Consider the following 22577-nt stretch of genomic DNA (forward strand, 5'->3'; position numbering starts at 1 on the left):
CAACAACGCCCGCCGTGGCGCCGTTCTCTGACGAGCTTTCCACATTCCACTTCACCAGTCACCACCACGGATTTATCAAAAAAAGAAGTCACTGACATGGAGAAGAAGATTCAGACATACATGAAGAAGTTCCAACTTCCAACTGAAGAAAATAGACTTCCAAGCATGAAGATAGATTGACAATTCTTGGTTGGAGAAATTCCCACAGTGAATCGAAACACAGTAGTTTTTTTTTGTTTTTTTGGAAAAGAGTCAAAGACTCTGCTTTTCTTGAAAGCCAATAGGTCTTACTAGAGGTTTAGCAGGGGTTGTCAGCGATACAGTTCAAGCCAGAAACAAGGAAAAAAAATCCAAACTGAAAGATAAAAGACCCTGAACTAGATTTCTCCAATGTCGCACACAGAAGCACCGGAAGGCTTACAATCATTCAACCATGTAAGAGCCTTGGCCACTGTCTTGCGAAACAGAGTAGGCTGTATATCGTTACTTGATCATGTAAAATTCTAGCATCTCTTCTTCCTCTGGAGTAGTCTCCCCCACTATGACGAGGCAGTGAGGGGGTCTACGTTACACCGATACTTCCTGAACTGCCGTACCGGTATCGCGATACGTATCAGATACGCCGATACGCCGATACGCCGCCGATACGGTATCGGTGAAGTATCGGGAAAATACAGCAATAAAAATAAATTAATTAAATCCCGATACTTAGTCGATACTTGTCCGATACTTCGCAGCCCATAACCCCTCAAATTGAAGTCCATCATGTCAGCAGCCCAGTTTGGTGACCCAACCCTCAAACCCTATAGTCACACATTCAGCGAGACAACCATCGAGGGAGGAGAGACGGGCAGGCAGCCACCATCGCGGCATCGCCTGCTCCTACCGCCGCCGACACCGCCCGCTCTTGCGGCCGCCACCGACACCCGCAGGCCGCAGGTTGCCGCTTCAGGTTGCAGGTTGCTGGCATCTTCTTCTTCATGTGAAAGGAACAGGAGCACATATGGCCTGTGTCTCTTGTATCCTAATATTATTTGTTGATTGTTCTGCTAGAGTGAAAATTGTTCTGAGTAGGTGTATTCTGATTTTTTTGGTATATTTATATACATGCCGTATCGGCGTATCCTTGTTTTTCGAAAATGCCGTATCACGGTATCGCCGTATCGGTATCGGCGTATCGGTATCCCGTATCGGTGCAACATAGGAGGGGGTGGGCCAAAATCTGCATCGACGAGTTTCCCCATAGGGCTAGCAAGGATCCTCTCATCGTCACTTCCAAGGCGAGCCACGCCTATGCACAGTGAATCCGCATCATATACCGGCTCTGTAAGAAAATGCAATCAAACAGTGAGGCTAATGATCGAGGAAGGCAGGATTTAGAGCATTGTATGAAGAGCAAAAAACTAACAATATATTTCTTTGAGAAAAAACTAGCAATATATGTGTTATATTATAGGAAATACTATGTTCAATTCTATGTGTGGCTATATGGTAGGCCATATTGCAAGTGTAATCCCATGTGTGACAGAGATGAAAACTTGAGAAAGCAAAGTTCAGAGATTATACCTGGTTCTCCACGCATTTCCAACAGCTCCAGAAGCTGGCTTATTGCAGTGTTTACAGTCTGCCCTGTTCGTTTGACTGATAATCCATAGCTGAAAGTACTGTTAGCTGATTTGTTGTGAGAGAAAAATATTATTCGTTGGCTAAAAAGTACTGCTTATAAACCAAACGAACAGGGCGCATGAATCTCGGTGGTTCATACACCTTCGTTCCTCTGGAATTGGACATGACTACAGTAAATAGAATGCCAAAACATATATTTATCTAAACTATCTTCTATATACAACTAAAAAGAACAAAACTAAACCGAATGGTGCGACGATCATTCGGGTCGTCGCTCTGCCTTCACCGTGCGATACCATGAGTCATTCCCTCGCGCACTCCCTCGCACCCACACGCGCCGTCATTCCGTCAATCACGTAGCCAGCGTCCCGGCCTCCACCGCGCGATCGTTTCCTAGAAAGACGGCAATCTCTCCACAATCCCGGCGATCCGTACAATCGATCGATCCCTCGTCCTCGCGGAAATCCTCACTCTGTCCTCGCCCTAAGCCTCGCGGAAAACCACTTGGGCCGTCCCTACGTCGTCGCACGTCTCCAACGCCGCCGCACATCTCCAACGCCGCCGTGCGCGACATCCCTACGCCGCCGCAACCGCGTCGACTGGTGCCGTCGCCACAAGGCCGCGCCGCCGCCGGAAACATTTTAATCTAGATCTCTCGCTCAAGACGTGTGGGAGCCACCGGATCCTGCGCTGCACTGACATCAACCGCGTCGGCGATGCCATCGCTACCGCCAGGCGCTCCCTGGGGAAGCTCGTCGTGGTCGAGGAGAAGGCGCTGAACCATCTCCACGAGGTGGGAAGCAGGGAGCAGCGACGCTGCTGCCGCGGACCATGTGGCGGCGGAGGAGGCCACCCCCGCCTTGCCAACATGGAAGTTGCCCAGCCGTCGGCGCCCCAGGGTGGTCGCGTCTTCGTCGCGGGCTCGTGCTGACTGCTGAGGCCCTTTACCGGACGCAGTTCTCTCTGACACTCACGAGCAAGGAAAACACTGTTTGTTCGTTGAAAAGTACTGCTGAAGTAGTGCTGCAGAACAAGGTGGTTATTCAGAGGGTTTTGTCATTGGCAAATTTAAATGGTTAGCTCCTCCTCCCTTCCATTGTCCCGCCAGCAGAAAGCCAGATTCTATGGAGTTTTTTTTTCCTATCCCTGCGTTCTTTTGAGTAATCATCAATAACATCTGTTGATATTGTCGTGCAAGTGTTTGATGATTTTCACTAAGGGGAACAATGTGGACCACTTCTCAGTTTTTTTTCTTAATTGCCAGACTGCTGGATCATATTGGTGTCCACAATCCAGTATGTGTCCAGAATATATTGCAATTGCAAAAGGGAAGTGATAGCCCACTCTTGCCTACTTTCTTTCTTTGGCAGTATGTAAGCAAAGGAGACTATTAAAAGGGTTAGATTTTGTAGTGTTTCATTTCTCTAATTCTTTATTTTAGCTGGCTGACCAGCCAAAGACACAAAAGTTCCGAACATATTTTAGTAATCCAATTAAATTTGTATAATAAATTTCTAATATAGTAAGATTAGTTCTGTCAGATAAATAGCACAGAGAACAAGTCAGTGTTTTGTGTACCTCTAAGGGCCTTCTATTTTCCACATAGAATAAAATATAGGATTGTTGAGTTGTGAGCAAAGATTTTTTTTTTAAAGATGCATGGATCTGCAGCTGTACCCATTATTGTTTCTGTTAAGTCTCTTTCTGCATATCAGGTAATCGTTGGTAGTGAAGAAGGCCTTTCAGGATTCAGCTGTGGAATATTAGCACAAAAGAAAATATATATATGATTTTGATTGTAAGGGTTGTAACTCGACAAAACTTTAGCCTATTTGGATTTTGGCTGTGGAAGAAGGCCAATAATGTGTGCACGCCACCCTGTTGTGTAGCAGATGTGAGGTGAGAAATTTCTTTCATCACCATGCAGATCCACTTTGTTCGCCTTATTCTTTCTAAAATTTTCACATGCTAATTTGTTCCTGTAGTAAACGAATCTAATGGCTCTTGGTTTTGTTAGAGTCGTTCTTATGGTGTTTCAGTTGTGTTCATCTATGCAGCAAGAGCAGAATCATGTGTACTGCCTGAGTGCCTGTGGTATGTGGAAATGGGGATCACGAGCAAGCTACTAATGCTTTTGTGAGACACTAACAACGAGCGACACCAGCACGCATGCAAGGTGATCTCGTCCTGCTACCGAGCTTTCCTCCCCCCTCAACGGTGTGATGAGTGCATTTTCGGTGGTGATCCTTTGTTGAGCTCCATAGATTTTTGGGTTTGTTATTGTCAATAGTAGTTAATAACGTGTGGTTTGTAGGATTTCAGTAGCCTTGAGCACTGAAGCTTAATGCAAGGGATATGCAATTATGCATGATGTGGAGGGAAAGTTTACATACCTTTCTCTCTGTGTGTGATGCCAATGTATAACTGCATGTAGTAGTAGCGATGGTTGGCCAACCGAATGTTACCAACATCACAAGCTCAAAGAATCATGTTTTGTAATAGTACAACACATGTTCAAACTTAAGGTTCTTATGGTATTATTTGTTCTCGTTACAACGCACGGGGCATGACCTAGATGGCTGAAGAGTCCACGAACTTTGTGAGTCTACGACACAGCGCTCTCCGTGATTGTGTTAATTTCACGAACTTTGTCTTTTAGATTAAATGTCACTTTAACGTTGGTATTTAATTTCACAGTATTGTTATCTTATCGTGCGATCCGTGTGTTTTTAGTATAAAAGTTTAGCTATCCCATAGCAACGCACGGGCACGAACCTAGTTAGAAAATAAAGCACTGACAGTCAGATCTGGTTTCTTGTTATTCAGCCTGTTCGCTGGTTGGTTTCTGGGCTGATAAGTCCGGCTAGTGCTGATTTGTTGTGAGAGAAAAATACTGTTGGCTGTCTGATAAGCTCTGGCTGAAACCGACGAGCGGTGTATAGATTGAGAATGTTGTTAGCGTGCAAGCTCAGAAGATACAGCATTTTAGCACTGCCAGGTAAATATGACCATATACAACAAACTATGCCAGATTACCTGCATAAAGACTGAGATATCGGCTCCTTTGCATGAATATCTGCACTGAATAATGTGTCCAATCAGTGTTCTGTGTATTTACATTTTTTTAATAAAGATAACCACAATGAACCACGAACACAAAGTCGTATCCCGGAAGTCCATTGATAGTCAAAATAAATGCAGCTAAGCTTTGGCTTAAAGCATATCAACAAGAGAGAGGGGAAGAATGAAAGATCCTTAAAGTACTGGCAACTTAAACAAGAAGACTAAAAAACAATGTACATTGATTCCGTAGCACTCTAACAGTTTGAACGATGATTGCATTTGCTCACAAGAATCAATATGTAACGTCAATATGTCAAGTACTGAAATTTAAACTGTACACATGTGACCCATGCATGGATGTATAGAAATTCAAGTTCAGTTGCCAATATTCTTAGTTAGCGCTGATACAATGTCAAAAAGGCCGAATCAAGCAATTGTGATTGTGACAGACCTAGTAGGCAAAGCGTGTGTAGCCCGAGCCAGCGGTTGTTCACAATCGCCGGGTAGAACTGATCGCGTATGGCCTGGCAGAAAAAGTCACGTTTGTATGTCTCGGTAAAGAACGGTATGGTGATGCCCTCCCCGTAGCGGTGAAGTTGCAACTTGCAACCCACAGGCCCCAACTGCGTTCACGACGGATGCACTGTCGATCACCTTCACCTGTATCCCCATTCGCTTGGCTCGAACGACCAGATCAGTGTGTGCTGCCTTCCTGAAAGGCTCATCGGAACTGAACACAAAGAGAATTGATAAAGTCAACTCACAGAACAAAACACAAATTTCTCAAAGATGTACGGGTGCTACACGTGGATGAAATGAAGTCCATGACCTGTTCGCTGGATCATTTATGTGGCTTATAAGCCGGCTAAAACTGTTTTTGTTGCGCGAGAAAAATACTTTACGATGACCGATAATAGCTGGTAGGATTAAGCGAACAGGCCCGTCGTTCATCGAGAAGGAAAAGAAAATTAAGCAATCTTTTACCCGAACGGGTGTCCGACGACGAGGAAGGCAATGTCGGCGCCGGCGGCCTCGCGCAGAGCCTGGTCGCCTCGCTCCTCCTCCACCATCTCCTTGTCGGCGACCGTGATCTCCTTCCCGTACAGCTTCTCCTGCAGGGAGAACGCGACGGGGAAGTGCGTGAGCGACGGCCTGTGGCAAGGCAGGCTTTTGAGCGAACGGGCGGTCGGCAGCCCTGATCGAAAACGCACGCACAAGACTGTGGAGCCTGGAAGGAGGGTCGGGGCCGAGGACGAGGAGGGCGGTGTAGGCCTCCATGTAGACCCTGGCGCAGCGGCGGACGGCGTCGAGCCCCCCGCACCGTGACGCCGCGCTCGTCGCCGAGGCCGAGCCCGACGATGTACAGCATCGCGTTCGCGTCGGCCGGCGAGCTCTCGCAAGTCCGCGCTAGCAAGCTGGTGGGAACGCAGGTGGCAGTTTCAACCTCAACGGCTGCTCTCCGCCAGCTTGCAGCACAGCACTGGTACGCGAAAAGCTAGGTTTACAAATTCAGATTTACTTCTCAGTCGCCTGATTTTTTGCTTATCTATCGGTCACCTGCTTTCTTCCCTAACCATCCGGTGGTGGCTGCTGCACACCCCACCGCCGTCCACCGCACGCGGCACGCATCGCCGTCGCTCCACCGTGTCACCCTTTCGATTCGTGCCCTGCATCTCTCCCTCCCGTTGCAAAGGTGAGCAGCGCTTCCCATCCGTCGTGAGGTCGGCCGCCGCCGTCGCCGCCCGCCCGGAGCTTGCCGGACACCCTTGCGCTGCCCGGAGCTGCGAGCTCGTCGGGCGTCCCAGTGCCACCCGGAGCCGCGAGATCGACGGCTGACCCTAGATCCGAGGCCGGCGCGTCGATGACAACGGCAATCATCACCTGTAGGAAGAGGTGCTCGCCGTGAGGGAGCCGAGCAGGAGCTCTGGAGCAGCAAGGTACGCGAGGTTGAAGATGACTGACGCTGTCAGTCACCTGATGCTGAGATAGATACGATTGGCGCCTTGACTGTGATACAGATATACTGACCCGATCGGAATCCGATGGAACAAAAAAATATATATATATTTGGCTTGGTCTCAAGGACTGCCCCACGCGGTCGGCGGCTGGCGTTCCACCGTCTTCTCTTCTTTCTAGGAACAAGGATAACCGAATTTATATCGGGGCCGTTGGGATGGTTTGAAAACCAGACGGTTTTAACTGTGCACGGATGGTTTTCACCGTTCATGCTCTCGCAAATTCCTCTAGATTCATCCCAGCGATCATTTGGCACAAATTCTAATTGATTTTACAACTTCAAAAAGGGGAATATATATTGAAATGAAAAATCCAAGTATGAATGCATTCCTAGAAAAAAAAAGTCTGAAAGTGGATAAGGATAATGAACACTCAACATTTTACTTTCCAACAAAAATATCACTTTTAGGAGGTAATCGTCATATCTGAATGCTCATATTATGTACACAAACCAAACATTCTTTTTTGCAAGTGGTACCTAAATCTCTGTACATGATTGCTACTATTGAATTATGCTGTCTCTATGGATTACATTACATTATGATGTACACTGCGCCACTATGCTTCGCAGAATGCCACTAGTCTGATTGAACAGATCTGAATAGCTCCTCCCATTTCTCTGGGTCAGTCCCTGGTCCTTCACCCTGAATTTATATTGTGTCCATATCAGTAGAATATACACAGATTTCACTTAGAAAACCACAAAATAAGCAAAAATGCACGTCTAAGGGGTTCCATCATGACATGCAAACTCTAGACGGTGTCAGCACCCATATTTATGCCAAGTCACAATAATGCATGCCATGATATGAGAGGCAGCATCAACAAGCGTGTATTTTAATTTGAAGGTAAGCAAAATTTAAAGTTTCAAAAGGGAAGGATGTAGGTAATGATAAAAAAACACCATGCGATAATCATGAGAGCTAGCGGTTTGGTACCAGGTCTTGCGATTAAGCCACAGGTTGAATAGTTTAGCTGTCTAAAAAGCTAACCACTATAGGGTCATCCTCCAAGCAGTGATGCCAGATATCTCCTCTCTAGCTCGTGGTATGGTGCTGTAAAAAGAGGCTGGATAAAAGACATTGCAGAAGGCTTCAACAGCCTGGTCCAATTGGTTGCTTGGGAGTTGTGTAAGCACCAGAAGATTGTGCCTTCAATAATCCTGTTAGAATGTACATGTATGACTTGCGTATGTATATGGTATGGGCCTGCGCTTGGTATAGCCGGCCGGCCCTATAGATGGTTAGAGAGATACGAGGAGATCTTGTTTGGTCCTGTTTCTATAAGCCACGAGATCTCCCATCCCCTATATATATATATATATATATATATATATATATATATATATATATATATATATATATATATATATAGGTCTCTCAATCAATCTAATCCAATATTCCACGCAATCTTCATTGCTTACATGGTATCAAGAGTTTAGGTTTTCTGTTTTTTTCCTGGCCGCCGTCTCCCTACGCACGCCCGACGCCCCTTGTGTGCGCTCGCGCTGCCATGGACGGCGCCAAACCCACCGATGCTGCCGCCGCTGCTGCCGCCGCTTCTAGCGCGGCTGCCACGGAGGTCATCCAACCTGACGGCAGAGCCGCTGCCGCTGCCCTCCAGGCGGAGCGCGAACGCGCGGCCGAGCAGGCTCGTCTCGCCAAGGAGGACCGCGCCCGCACGGCAAAGGCTGCCCGCGACGCCGCCGCTGCCCGCGCGGCTGAAGCCGAGCGTGAAGCCGCCGCCGCTCAGCAGGAGCGCGACGCGGCTGACGCGCGCCTTCGGGCCGCCCTTGACCGCGCGCCGCGGCTGCTCCGCCTCTGGAAGACGATGCTGCCGCCAGTGACCCCGAGGACGCCGAGGACTTCGCCTCCGCCGACGGCGGCGATCCCCATCTTCGCACCGCTCTCCTTCAACACGAGGCCGCAGCCCTCATCAACCTGCACGCCCAGGCTATGGCCGTGCAGAACATCCGGCTGCTCGTCTCGCTTGTGCTCGACGTCGCCTCGACCTTCTACGGCCGCTGGCGCGAATCCGTCGTCCTCGCCGTCGGCCGGTACTCCCTGGAGCGCCACATCCTCTCCGACGTGGCTGCCCTCGGCTCTCCCGATTGGGTCCGCATGGACTGCGTCGTGAAGTCTTGGATCACCGGCACCATCTCCGACACGCTCGCGGAAGCGGTCGTCGAACCTGGCACCACCGCTTGCACTCATTGGCTCGCCATTGAGTCACAATTCCGCGGCAATCGCGAGACGCGGGCTCTCCAGCTCGACGCCGCCTTTCGCAATTTCTGCCAAGGCGACCTCGACATCACCGCGTACTGCCGCAAGCTCAAGGGCACGGCGGACGCCCTTCGCGATCTTGGTGAGCCGGTCACTGATCGGACCCTCGTCCTCAACCTTCTGCGCGGCCTCAACGGCCGTTTCGAAGCCATCGGTCTCCATCTTCGTCGCGGGCGCCCCTTCCCCTCGTTTCTGCAGGCCCGCAACGACCTGCTTCTCGAGGAACTCACCATGGCTGACTCCGCTCCGGCTCCTCCGGCTACAACCCTCCACATCGGCGCTGCACCTTCGTCACCAGCGACACCCGCCGCCTCTTCCCAGCAGCGGCCACCTTCCTCGTCACAGCCCCCCGCCAACCCCGGGGGCAAACGTGGCAAGCGCGGCAAGCGGGGCGGCCGTGGCTCTCCTGCTGCCGGCGCGGGTGGCGAATGCCGCACCAGGAGGACCCCCCAGCGGCCAGCCATGGCCGAACCTGCACTAGCCACGGACCGGGTCCATTAACATGTGGCCCGGCCCGCGCCCTGTGACGCTGCCTCACCCACACGCTCTCCTCGCCGGCGCCCAGTAGCAGCAGCACCTTCCTCAAGCGTTGCTGACAGGCGCACAGCAGGGGTGGCCCGCGCACCATGCTGTTCAGCAGTGGTCACTTCCCCCGCCGGGATTGTACAGCCCCGCTGTTCCTCCACCCGGCTGGGACGCTTCAAGCCTCGCCACCAACTTCCAAACTGTGTCGCTCCAGCAGCCTCCCCAGGCCAACTGGTACTTTGATTCGGGCGCCACTAATCACATGACATCCGACGCTGGTAACCTCACCCTTCCTTTACCTTCACATTCTTCACCTTCAAATATTATCGTCGGTAATGGGAACCTTCTTCCCGTTACTTCCACTGGCACTACCACTCTTCCACATCATCTTAGTCTTAATAGTGTGCTGGTTTCACCTAGCCTTATAAAGAATCTTATTTCGGTCCGCCAGTTTACCTCCGATAATAATTGTTCTGTGGAGTTTGACCCTCTTGGCTGTTCTGTGAAGGATCTTCGCTCTCGGAGAGAGATCGTCAGGTGTGACAGCTCCGGTCCCCTCTATCCGTTGCGCTTTCCGGCCTCTGCGTCTGCTCTCCTCGCCACTACCAGTTCCTCGCTTTGGCACCAGCATCTTGGTCATCCGGGTCATGAAGTTTTGTCTAGGCTAGCGCAATCATCTGCTACCTCTTGTAATAAAAGTGATGAACACACTTTATGTCATGCTTGTCAGTTGGGTCGCCATACACGTCTACCTTTTCATGCGTCTTCATCTCACACTAGTCATGCTTTCCAGTTAATTCATTGTGATCAGTGGACGTCTCCTCTTACTAGTATTACTGGCCACAAATATTATCTGGTTATACTTGATGATTTTTCGCATTACCTGTGGACATTCCCATTCCGACTCAAGTCTGACACCCTTTCCACTTTGTCTCACTTTTTTTGCCTATGTCGCTACACAGTTCAGTGTCCCTATTCAGGGGCGACAATGGCCGAGAGTTCGACAACCTCAGCGCCCGCGCTTTCTTCCTCTCTCATGGTGTCTAGTTGCGCATGTCCTGCCCATACACAAAGCCTCAAAATGGTAAAGCCAACCGCGTCATCCGAACAATTAATAACATTGTTCGATCTTTACTGTTTCAGGCGAGTGTTCCACCTGCATATTGGGTTGAGGCACTTTCCACTGCCAGTCTGCCACCATGCTCCTCAACATTCTCCTTACCAAGACACTTAACTTCAACACTCCTCATCAGGCTCTTCTTGGCTTCCCGCCCACTTATGAGCATCTTTGTGTCTTTGGTTGTCGTTATCCTAACCTGTCTGCTACTGCCCCACACAAACTCGCTCCCCGCTCCTCCTTGTGTGTCTTCCTCAGTTACTCTCCTCATCATAAAGGCTACTGCTGTCTCGACCGGTCATACAACCGAGTCATTATTTCCCGGCATGTCGTCTTTGATGAGACTTCATTCCCATTCTCCGAGGCCCCTGGACATCCCGCATCCCAGGACTTTGATTTTTTATCTACTGACCCTGTGATGGCTCCCCCAGTACCGTCATTTTCTGTCCCTATAGGCACTCCAGGCGTTACCGCACAGCCACGTGTGGCTGCTCCAGGGGGTGGCGCCCCTTGGATCGCAGCCGCCCCCCTGGATTCTGGTGTTCTGCCGGTCGGCCTGCACCTCCCTGTCGCCGGGCAGCCTACTCCAGCAGCCGGCCAGTCTATTCCAGCAGCCGGCCGGGCCGCTCCGGTAGCCGGACAGGCTGTCCCAGCAGCTGGCCAGGCTCCACCGGCAGCCAGCCGGTCTCCGGCGGCCAGCCCGGCAGCCGGCCGATCACCACCACCAGCCGGCCAGGCGCCCGTTGCTCCACCGCCTGGCTTTCAGCGCTGGGGCGGACTTGTGTACCACCGGCACCCCGCAGCCTCCTCCGACTGACTTGGTTGTACTGGAGCCCGTACCACCTGTCTGCCTGACGTACAACCGCCATCCGCGTCCACCGGCTTCACCACCAGCTGCCGGCAGTGCCCCCGGGGCTGCCGGCAGTGCTACAGCCTCATCGCCTCCTCCAGCCACTGCTCCAGCCTCGCCGATTCCTGCTCGGGCCGTTCCCATCGCTCCAGTGGCGAACCAGCACGCCATGCGGACACGAGGGAAGGCTGGTTTTTGACAACCAGTGATACCGGTGCTCCTCCAGGCAGCACCATTGTCACCCATCCCACGGAACTACCGCGCCGCTCTCGCTGACCCCAATTGGCGTGTAGCTATGCAGGAGGAGTTCTCAGCACTTCTTGCCAACCACACTTGGGATCTCGTTCAGCGGCCATCTCGATCCAATGTGGTGACTGGCAAGTGGGTGTTCAAGCACAAGTTCAAGGCAGATGGTTCACTTGAGCGCTACAAAGCCCGTTGGGTTCTTCGAGGTTTCACTCAGCGCCCAGGCATTGACTATGATGAGACTTTTAGCCCCATTGTGAAGCCTGCTACAGTCCGGACAGTGCTCTCTCTTGCTATCTCTCGCCACTGGCCAGTGCACCAGCTGTCCAGCTCGATGTGAAGAACGCTTTTCTTCACGGAAACCTCTCAGAGACAGTCAACTGTGCCCAGCCTTTGGGATTTGAGGATTCTTCTCGTCCGGACTTCGTGTGTCGTCTGAATCGGTCTCTTTACGGGCTCAAATAGGCGCCCCGTTGAAAGGTCCTAATGGCTAGAGGGGGTGAATAGCCTATTAAAAATTTCTACAACAACACTTAACAATCCGGTTAGACAATTATGAGACGAAACAAGTGTTGCGCTAGCCTACTAAAATTGTAAGCCACCTACCACAATTCTAGTTTATATATAGTTTCTATCCACACAATAGTTATGTCACTACACTAAGTTAGTGCGCTCTCAAATGCTAACTAAAGAGCCACACTAACCAAAACTAACAAGCTCTCACAACTAGCTACACTAAAGAGCTTGACAACTAGTTTGTGGTATTGTAAAGAAAAAGAGCAAGATAGTTATACCGCCGTGTCGAGGAGTGAACCAATCAATCACAAGGATGAATATCAATAAAGACCAATTACCTCGGAATCAAATGATGATACAATGATTTTTTTCCGAGGTTCACTTGCTTGCTAGCAATCTAGTCCTCGTTGTGGCGATCCACTCACTTGGAGGTTCACACGCTAATTGGCATCACACGCTAAACCCTCAATAGGGTGCCGCATAACCAACATAAGATAAGGATCACACAAGCCACGAGCAATTCACTAGAGTATCTTTTGGCTCTCCGCCGGGGAAAGGTCAAAAACCCCTCATAATCACCACGATCGGAGCCGGAGACAATCACCACCCTCCGCTCGACAATCCTCGCTACTCCAAGCCGTCTAGGTGGCGGCAACCACCAAGAGTAACAAGCGAATCCTGCAGCAAAATGTGAACACCAAGTGCCTCTAGATGCAAACACTCAAATAATGCACTTGGATTCACTACCAATCTCACAAAGATGTTGAATCTATAATGGAGTTGAGTGGGAGGGCTTTGACTAAGCTCACAAGGTTGCTATGTCAATACAAATAGCCAAGAGAGTGAGCTAGAGCCGGCCATGGGGCTTAAATAAAGGCCCCCACGAAATAGAGCCGTTGTACCCCTTCACTGGGCACAACTCGGGGTGACCGGACGCTCCGGTCAGATCGACCGGACGCACCCTGCCAGCGTCCGATCAACGGATGGCTGCCACGTCATCCCTCTCTTCAAATACTGAGCGCCCGATTCCAACGATCAAGTGATGACCGGACGCGCTGCTCGAAGTGACTGGACGCAGGACCCCAGCGTCCGGTCGTTTCCAGTAAGGTTCCACTCGCGACCGGACGTGTCTAGTCATGCCCGACCGGACTCACCCAACGTCCGGTTACTCACTGTCTCCTCTGTGCGCTGCCACGTCAGCAGGACCGGACGCACCCCGCCAACGTCTGGTCACGAAGTGACCCAGCGTCCGGTCGAAGACCGACGCCAGCGTCTTCACTGCTTCTACTGACCGAACGCGCCGGTCCAGTTGAGGCCAGCGTCCGGTCCACTCTGTGAAACCCTGTCTTTTCTGTACAGGGCGCCGGTGAAGTTTCTTACCCTTACTCAAATGTGCCAACCACCAAGTGTATCACTTTGTGCACATGTGTTAGTATATTTTCACAAACATTTTCAAGGGTGCTAGCACTCCACTAGATTCTAAATGCATATGCAATGAGTTAGAGCATCTAGTGGCACTTTGATAACCGCATTTCGATACGAGTTTCACCCCTTTTTAATAGCATGACTATCGATCCTAAATGTGATCACACTCTCTAAGTGTCTCGACCACTAACACAAAATGGCTCCTACCACTTATACCTTTGCCTTGAGCGTTTTGTTTTTCTCTTTCTTCTTTTCAAGTCCAAGCACTTGATCATTACCATGGCATCACCATCATCATGTCATGATCTTCATTTGCTTCACCATTTGGAATGTGCTACCTGTCTCATGATCACTTTGATAAACTAGGTTGACACTTAGAGTTTCATCAATTCACCAAAACCAAACTAGAACTTTCACCCGTGCATGGTACAGTCGGTTCGCCAGCTTCCTTCTTCGCCTGGGCTTTGTGGAGGCTAAGACAGATACCTCGCTATTCGTGTTCCATCGTGGCAGTGACAGTGCATATCTCTTGATGTATGTGGACGATATTGTGCTCACTGCCTCCTCCACGGATCTGCTTCGTCGCATCATAGCAGCACTTCAGCAGGAATTTTCTATGAAGGACTTGGGTGAGCTCCATCATTTTCTGGGTATGCATGTTCAGCGCACTTCCTCAAGGTTGTTCTTGTCACAGCACCAGTACATGTTGGACATTCTGGATCGTGCTGGCATGGTTGACTGCAAGCCATGTTCCACTCTGGCCGACCTTAACCCGAAGTTGTCTGCTGATGGTGTTCCTATTGCTGATCCTACCGACTTTCGCAGTCTTGCTAGCGCCTTGCAGTACCTCACCTTCACACGACCGGATATTGCATATGCCGTTCAGCAGGTGTGCCTCCACATGCATGATCCCCGCGAGCCTCACCTTGCAGCATTAAAGCGCATTCTGCGCTATGTTCGTGGCACTTTGGACTTGGGTCTTCATATGCGCGCCTCTAGTCAGCCTGAGCTTGTGGTCTACTCAGATGTCGATTGGGCTGGCTGCCCCGACACCCATAAGTCCACTTCGGGTTATGCTATGTTCCTTGGCGACAACTTGATCTCTTGGTCCTCCAAGCGCTAGAACACTGTCTCCCGTTTCAGTGCAGAAGATGAGTATCGTGTTGTTGCCAATGCCGTTGTTGAGGCCTCCTGGTTGCGCCAGCTCCTTGCTGAGCTGCATACACCCCTGCGCCAAGCCACCTTGGTCTATTGTGACAACATCAGTAACGTCTACATGTCTTCCAACCCCGTTCAGCATCAGCGTACAAAGCACATTGAGATTGATCTTCACTTTGTTCGAGAACGAGTGGCCCTTGGAGCTGTCCGCGTCCTTCACGTCCCGACGACGTCTCAGTTCGCCGACATCTTCACCAAAGGATTGCCAGCTTCAGTCTTCACGGAGTTTCGGTCCAGTCTCAACGTTCGACTCCTCGACGTTGTGACTGCGGGGGCGTGTTAGAATGTACATGTATGACTTGCGTATGTATATGGTATGGGCCTGCACTTGGTATAGCCGGCCGGCCCTATAGATGGTTACAGAGATACGAGGAGATCTCGTTTGGTCCTGTTTCTATAAGCCACGAGATCTCCCATCCCCTATATATATATATGTACATAGGTTTCTCAATCAATCTAATCCAATATTCCACGCAATCTTCATTGCTTACAAATCCAATGCTGTATCTTCAGAGTCAGGAACCAAAAAGAAGTGTTGCAAGAAGTGCTTAGTGAAGGATCACTGGTGTACAGCAGGCAGCAGGGGCAAGGGATGAAGAGAACTACAGTCGTTTCTGCTGCCAGAATAGGTTTTACGTTGTTGGGACTTTGTCTTTCTCAGTTGGTTAGTGGCACATGTTGTAATCATAAGGCAGTTAGGGCATATATGCTAACAACTTCTTTCCTCTATTAATTAAATGATACACAACTCTCTTGTGTGTTTGAGAAAATAAAAAGAGATTGTGAATTTTCAGGGACTTAATCAGATTATATCTTGATTCAGCCCTGATGACAATTAGCTAATTGCCAATAACTAATTGTATCCGTTCTAGAAAAAAAATGAGTACCTTCACTGAATTAATCTCATATGTTTGTCCTTCAGTGGATTCGATGTCTAAAGCTTGGATGCAAGCTTCTGCCACCACAAGTCTGCTAACTTCCCCCACAAGCTTGTCACCTAGTAGGATATGAGGAAGTGTTAGAAGAAGCAAAGATCTTATCAAAACAAAAGGTTCCTCATAAAATGCAGGTGAAATAAAGAAATAACCTTTGCCTATGACTACTGCTCGTCGCTCTCCAGCTGTAGCTTTAAGAAGTGTATTAAGATCATACGAAGTGTAGGGCCCATCTGTCAATCTTCCAGGCCTGCAAACAGCTTGTATCATGTCAGAATAATATATCCACGATGTGCCCGCTCAAACACTTTTCTGTAAACAAACCTGCATATACCTGATAATGGTGAATGGTATCCCTGAATTGCGGACAAAGTCTTCTCCCATCTTCTTGTACTTGAGCACACCAAAGAGATTCATGATGCTGAAAAATACATAGCATGATTGCTCAAGGACCAAGGTTAAACTTATGGTAACATAAAACTCAGTGGTAAATACTAATATCAAGGTGAAAGGCAAGGATACTGCCAGACAGGAAGTTAATTATTAAATTAGCTAATATAAGTTGTTTATAAAACTAGGATTTACACGTAAAACATGTCTTGCATATTGTTTTAAAAGGGTAGCCTTTAGCATTACTATCATACTATGATGTCATGAAGTTCAACTGCAAATACTGAAATTTCTCTTCAGAATCATAAGGTATATACCTCCATGGTATCTCGTTGTATTTTGTAACACCAACGGATGACACAAGAACCAGTCTCTTGATTGTCTGTGGCAAGGCACTTGCAAGATTTCTGATGCCATCCCAATCTGTCACAAAAATATGTGTGTGATCAGTGAACTAAGACACTATCTCACCCATAACTGTCATTTTTAGCTTGTATATGTGATAAAAATGGATAGCCATAGTCACTGATATGCATCGACTTAAAATGACTAAGCATACAGGTGCGCGTGATTTGACCAGAAGAATAATGTACATAATGAACACATAAATGGATGTTTAGAGCTCAAACCAATAAATAACTCATTAGGCCTCTGTCACAGCTAAATTTCAGCCTTTTATTTGGTTCATTCTGGAATTGAAAGGTAATATTTTCCATCAAGATTATCCTTGCCCAAAAATATTTTGTCTGAAGTGTATGTTCTTTAACATTGACTGATATCTTGGGTTAAAGTTTTAACTCCAACTGCAGAATATCAGGCAGTACATACCTACACGTTCTGGAGTGTTATCTCCATCCCAGCGTTTAGACGGAAATGCTGTAGTTCCAGTACAACATATCACATGCGTAACTCCCTAGAAAAGAGACCCCTATATTTTGATTTATTCAATCATTGCAGAAATAGATAGCCCATAGATAGATGTATGAATTCAGAGAAACGGAAGGGACCAACCTCAAACATTTGTGGATCCAAATCATTAGGGTTTCTTGTGTCCGCTTTGTAAACCTGACATGAAGGATAAACTCAAATAAGCAGGAGTCGCTACAAGTGTTTTTTTTTTTCTTGGAGACAACTGGGGTAGGGTGGGGAGATGGAATGCTGAACATCCAGATGTACCTGCAGTACACTCTCATCCTGCTTGCCAAATAGGGACGATGCCTTTTCTGGATCTCTTAGGAGCAACCTTGACTTGATGTTCCTGCTCAGCAACGATGCTACAACCAACTGCCCTGAAAGGATGTACTCACTACTCAGCCAGTAGATTGCCAATTGATCTAGTAAGCAACGCTAAGAAGTGCTGCTGCAGGACACAGCAATACAAGTTGGAGAAAACGTAAGATTGCAATGCAACACAAACATGTTAATATCTCGCATGTTTCAAACATATAATTGGCACTAAGATATTGTCAAACTCAGAGACAAATGAGCTCTGCAGCTTTACTGTCTAGGAGCTGAAATTCGCCACGAAATCTTACTTCTAATAGGGAAAATGCTAAATAATGCTAGAACGGAGAGCAGGGATATTGGTATCTCACCAACGCCGCCGGTTCCGCCAACGACAAGAACCAGCTTGGAGGACGCCTCGGGGGCACCCGCCCCGCCGGCCTCACCGGACTCTTCCGTCCGCGCCGGCTGCTCCTGCACGGCCTGCGACTCTACCGCCGCCGCGAGCCGCCACGTGCCACGACCAGCTGCCGCGCCGCACGGGAGCAGCCGGAGGGAGACCGCGGTCGGCGGGTGAGACCGCAGCGCCGCTCGGACGCGCCTACCCGGCGGCGAAAGAACGAGCGGCGAGAGCACGGGGTTGAAGCAACCAACCGCCATCGCGGGGCCAAGAGCAACAAGCGTTAGAGATAGAGAAGCCAGGGACTGGACGAACTGCTGGAGTGCTGGGACAAGAGAGTGCGCACGCGGCGGCGGCGAGACGAAGAAGAGATATCGGAAGGGAAGGCGAGGCTGGGCCTGGCCGGGGACGCGAGGCGGCGGCCACTTGGCGGCAGCCCGGCCGGGCGTCTGACACCCGGTGGGGCCCCGTGCGGGTGAGTGGCCCGAGACGCGCGACAGAGCCGCGCGCCTTCGTCTCGGAACTAGGCACACCTCAAGTAAATACTGAATTCCTCGGCTAGCAAAATCTGGAAATGCCTCCCCAAAGTTTGCCAGAGCATCCTAATCAAACACGAAGATTTGGCCTTTGGCTATGAATACAACATTCTAATGATTCTCCAATCAAGGATGATTAGAGACGAGGCTCGCTCATAACCTGTCACAGTGATCCTATTCTTCTCTTTCACTTCAACTGTCGGCCCTTCTTGCCAGAACTTGTGGAACAGCCTCTTGTCAAATCATGTCCACGGATGGAATTTTGCAGGTATCATCATGCTATAATAAGACCATATCCTGCTTTGCCTACACTTGTCACTTGCACATTGATCAGGGTACGCATGCAGGATAAGGACCAGTGCTACTCATCCCCACCACCCCCATGGACCAGAATAAAGACCTTGAAAGACAATGAAACCATGGGATGCTCAAAGTGTACATCTATACGCCATGATCAGCACAGAACAAGATTTTTCTTAGGTTCGGCCTTAGCAGAAGAAGATCGTTACAGTGGGAAAAAAGAAATGAAGTATGGAAAGGGCAAAAAAAAAAAACACTTTCTATTTCTTCTTCCCAGCTTTTCCTTCCTTCCTTCTGACAACTTCATCCATATATCTGATACCCTTCCCCTTGTATGGCTCAGGTGGCCTCCACTCCTTGATGGTAGCAGCAAACTGACCGATTGCGCTCTTGTCATAACCGCTCACGATGATCCTCGTGTTCTCTTCCACCTTGACTGCCAGGCCTTCAGGAATGGCCATCCGAACAGGGTGGGAGAATCCCAGGTTCATCACGAGATCGTTGCCCTCCACCGCTGCACGATACCCGACACCCACTAACTGAAGCTTCTTATCGAATCCCTTTGACACACCAACAATGATGTTGTCTGTCAATGTTCTGCGTTGAATATTTGCACCAGGGTATTTAGAAGAAGACACGGAGGATAGGTGAGACATGATAAAAAAAATCCATATCCTGATTTCTCTAACCAAGCTATAATCGGGACACATAGAAGATTATATATTCAGTAAAGAATAGAGAGATCATTGATCCTTAAGCAAAGAAAATGTACATACTGTGAGTGAAATTGCAAAGGATTACCTGAAGCGTGAAGAAAAAAACATAGCTAGTGACAGATAGAGAATATGGTAAATTTTTCACACACAGATAGAGAATATGGTAAATTTTTCACACCTAACATGTGTGTCTCTTAACCAAGGTGGGTCCAAATAGTACCACAATAAATCATAGCGGAAGTGATAAAGACACTTGATGATGTTTGTTATAGATAAGAAAGATTTTACAGTTCCTGGACACCAGAAGGGAGCAATAGCATAGCCTATTTCCTTGGTACCTACCAATACCGGACAGACAATGGTAAATGCAAGAAGATAGGCATTCATTTTGCAAATCTTTGTCAGTCCTACTAGAACTGTGGCCATATTATTTCAATGCAGATTGATTGGTGAATTTTGTTGAACACTAAAAGCAGAAAGTGTTGTTTCTCAGGTCTAGAACAAACCAAGGCCACCATATTTATTGGTCATTGGTGAGACAAGAGGTCAGAAGCAAATAAATACAGGGACCAGAATAATGCTATCTAGAATCTGAATCCTTGTAGTTGTAAGAGAGAGTAGGATCATAGGACAGTTTATCTACTCGCATATGAAAATAGCAAGTGTGATACAGCTTATTCAAGGCACTGGTAGTATCACCGTGAAATACCCATGGGAATCAATACTGCTCTTAACTGTACAAAGTGATAGCACAAATATAAGAGTTTTGACAAGAGTAGAGAATACAGAAGTTGGCATCTAACTTCTAGAATATCAGGAGAAGATATATAAAACAAGGAATAAATCTAGTGAAACAATGAACCGCATTATGAGAAGTAAATCAGTAAAAAATCATATGGGCAAACTCATATTGTAGTTCCCAATTGATGTTTACCTGAAAAGTCCGTGCATCTGGTTCGCCCTCTTGGTCTCTGCAGTCTTATAAACTCTCAGCTTACCAGATTCTTCTTTCACAATCTTCACGTCACCTGGAAAGCTGAGAGATAACTCCCCTAGCGGACCCTTAGCTTTGACAAACTGCTGTTCTAATGTCAGAGTAACATTAGATGGGACTTCGATCGGCCGCTTTCCAATTCTAGATTCCTTGCATTCCACTTCTGTTCTGACAAATCCAACTCTTCCAGCAGGGAAAACACGAGGACGAATCCCATGTGTCCTTCCAAGGAAGCCATTTCTTGAATTGCTGGTTGTTTCAGAGAAAGTAAGAGCTCCAGTAAAATTTGCATATTGAGTTTTAGAAGAAAAAACAAGCCTTCCTAATAAAAGTAATGCATAAATTTGCTTCAGATGCTTTAATACATCAAAATGGATCTAAAACATGAATGTGCAGCACAACATTTGCTGCCAACTAGAAAGATGGGCCGATGGGGTATAAAGTCTAAACTTCCGAAGACAAAACAGCAAAAGCTACCGAATATCAAAACTGGTTACTAAATGGTGCCTTTGCATTTCGAACCTTGTCACTACAAACCCAAGGTATGCTTTCATGGCCATGAGACTATACTGTAGAACAGTGCTAAGAGGGGCAACTTACTGGTATTTGTCAATTGTCATTAATACCAAACCATGTTTTGTGAGTTTACAGGGCTCCAGATATCAGGTGGATAAAAACATATAGCTGGCAGATTATCAATCAGCTACCCCTGAAAGTAAAGTAAGGTCCTACATCCAAGGTATAGGCGAAATAAATCACCATGTATTGATTCTGTAAGACACGCATCCAAATTGGTACCCCATTTGACTCGTTGAGATACAGTATTGCCATTTGCCAACCCAAACTTCTCCTACGGATACAGAAATGCAGGACGATTGATGGCTGCATTTAACGGGATTTTGATTTGACGGCGGAGCAGCACGACAATAACCAAGAAAACGCCGGCTCTTGGAAACACAACGCAGCCTCAGCCCTCAGCAAAGGTTGGCAGAGAACAAAATCGCAGCGATTTAGGTGTCCAACGGAGCCCGTGCCCGAGGCGGCGAGGGAGGTGTATTGACTATTGAGAGGAAGCAGAGGGGGTGTGCAGGAAGAGGGGGCGTAGCGTACCAAGGGAGATGGAGGGAAGGGGAGAGGGACGCCATGGACGGGCGCTCGCAGTCGCAGGACTAGCTGCCTGCCGCCGCGCGGTTTTCTTATCCTGACGCTCCGGAGCTTGCACACCGGCTCCGTTATCCGCTTGAGAAGGGGAGGCGAAGCCAAGTCGTCTGGGCACTGGGCTCAGGGCCTCGGCCCAGACCCACCACTCAGAGTATACTGTTCGGGCCTCATGGGTACGTCATGGTCGTGGTTGCATGAAAAAGGAGGCAAACGGCTTTCGAAAATCTCTCAAAGTTACACTGACAGAGTGCCACGCGCCACCAGAGAAATTAGACAGTCTTGGTGGAAGGATGTACAGAGGCTGAGCTCTCTTTTCAGAAATATTGCTCGATGTTCATGTTCCCTTTGACGATGGCACGACTGTCATTTTTTAGGATGATCTCTGGCCAGATGATGAGGTATTAGCGCATCGCTTCCCCAAGTGTCGAAAAAAGATGCTCCACAGTCCACCGAGGGGTATCCTACGATAGTAGATTTATCATAGAGGTGAACAAGATCAGGAATGAGATTGTAATACAAGCACCAAGACACAAGATTTAAACAGCTTCGGTCGTCAGCATGACGTAATACCTATCTCCTGTGTTCGGATGTATTGCATTGAGATGTATGGATCGTTGTGTAGATGTATGTATCTTGTTCGCTAGGGGACCCCTGTCTCTCCTTATATACTCTAGAGGGACAGGGTTACAAAGGAAAGTAGCCTATTTGGTACTATACAATATCTTGCGGTGCACATCGAGCAGCGCCGTGCATGCCTTGATCTTGTGGGTTGGGGCACCTCTGATGGTGCGGCCCATGTCTTGTGGATACCGGGGGCCATACCCCCACAGCTAGTCCCCGAGCCTGACAATAGGTGACGTAGTCACGTGGGGCCAGGGTCAGAAAGTAGAAGACCAGCCGAGCAGGCAGCCAGTCCCCGGACATAGCCACGATATGAGAAAAAGCACATTCACCGCAAGGTGAAGTGTGCCTACTTAGTCCCCAAGCCTGCTGGAAGATGAAGAATGAATCTTGTAGCAGGGTCAAAGAAAAAGAAG

At 48.6% G+C, this 22577-nt stretch overlaps 2 protein-coding genes and 1 pseudogene across 2 annotated transcripts; all 3 read right to left on the bottom strand.

The window, feature by feature from the left end:
- Positions 1–483: 483 nt before the first annotated feature.
- On the bottom strand, positions 484–6810 carry LOC136543364 (probable diphthine methyl ester synthase; annotated as a pseudogene).
- A 255-nt stretch (positions 6811–7065) lies between these two features.
- LOC136543353 (uncharacterized protein At5g02240-like) lies at positions 7066–18406 on the bottom strand. Its single transcript, XM_066535828.1, has 9 exons — positions 17805–18406; positions 17386–17498; positions 17221–17274; positions 17038–17122; positions 16527–16632; positions 16154–16240; positions 15972–16069; positions 15772–15881; positions 7066–7349 (listed from the first exon to the last, which is right to left on the bottom strand). The coding sequence occupies exons 1-9, from the start codon at positions 18091–18093 to the stop codon at positions 7284–7286; spliced, it is 1008 nt and encodes a 335-aa protein (XP_066391925.1). The 5' UTR covers positions 18094–18406; the 3' UTR covers positions 7066–7283.
- A 370-nt stretch (positions 18407–18776) lies between these two features.
- LOC136543372 (large ribosomal subunit protein uL6c-like) lies at positions 18777–21645 on the bottom strand. The gene is made up of 3 exons (XM_066535841.1): positions 21490–21645; positions 20320–20628; positions 18777–19266 (listed from the first exon to the last, which is right to left on the bottom strand). Exons 1-3 carry the CDS (start codon positions 21522–21524, stop codon positions 18930–18932), a joined length of 681 nt encoding a protein of 226 aa, XP_066391938.1. The 5' UTR covers positions 21525–21645; the 3' UTR covers positions 18777–18929.
- Positions 21646–22577: the final 932 nt, after the last annotated feature.

Source organism: Miscanthus floridulus, chromosome 1 (assembly GCF_019320115.1).
Source record: "Miscanthus floridulus cultivar M001 chromosome 1, ASM1932011v1, whole genome shotgun sequence".
NCBI lineage: Eukaryota > Viridiplantae > Streptophyta > Magnoliopsida > Poales > Poaceae > Miscanthus > Miscanthus floridulus.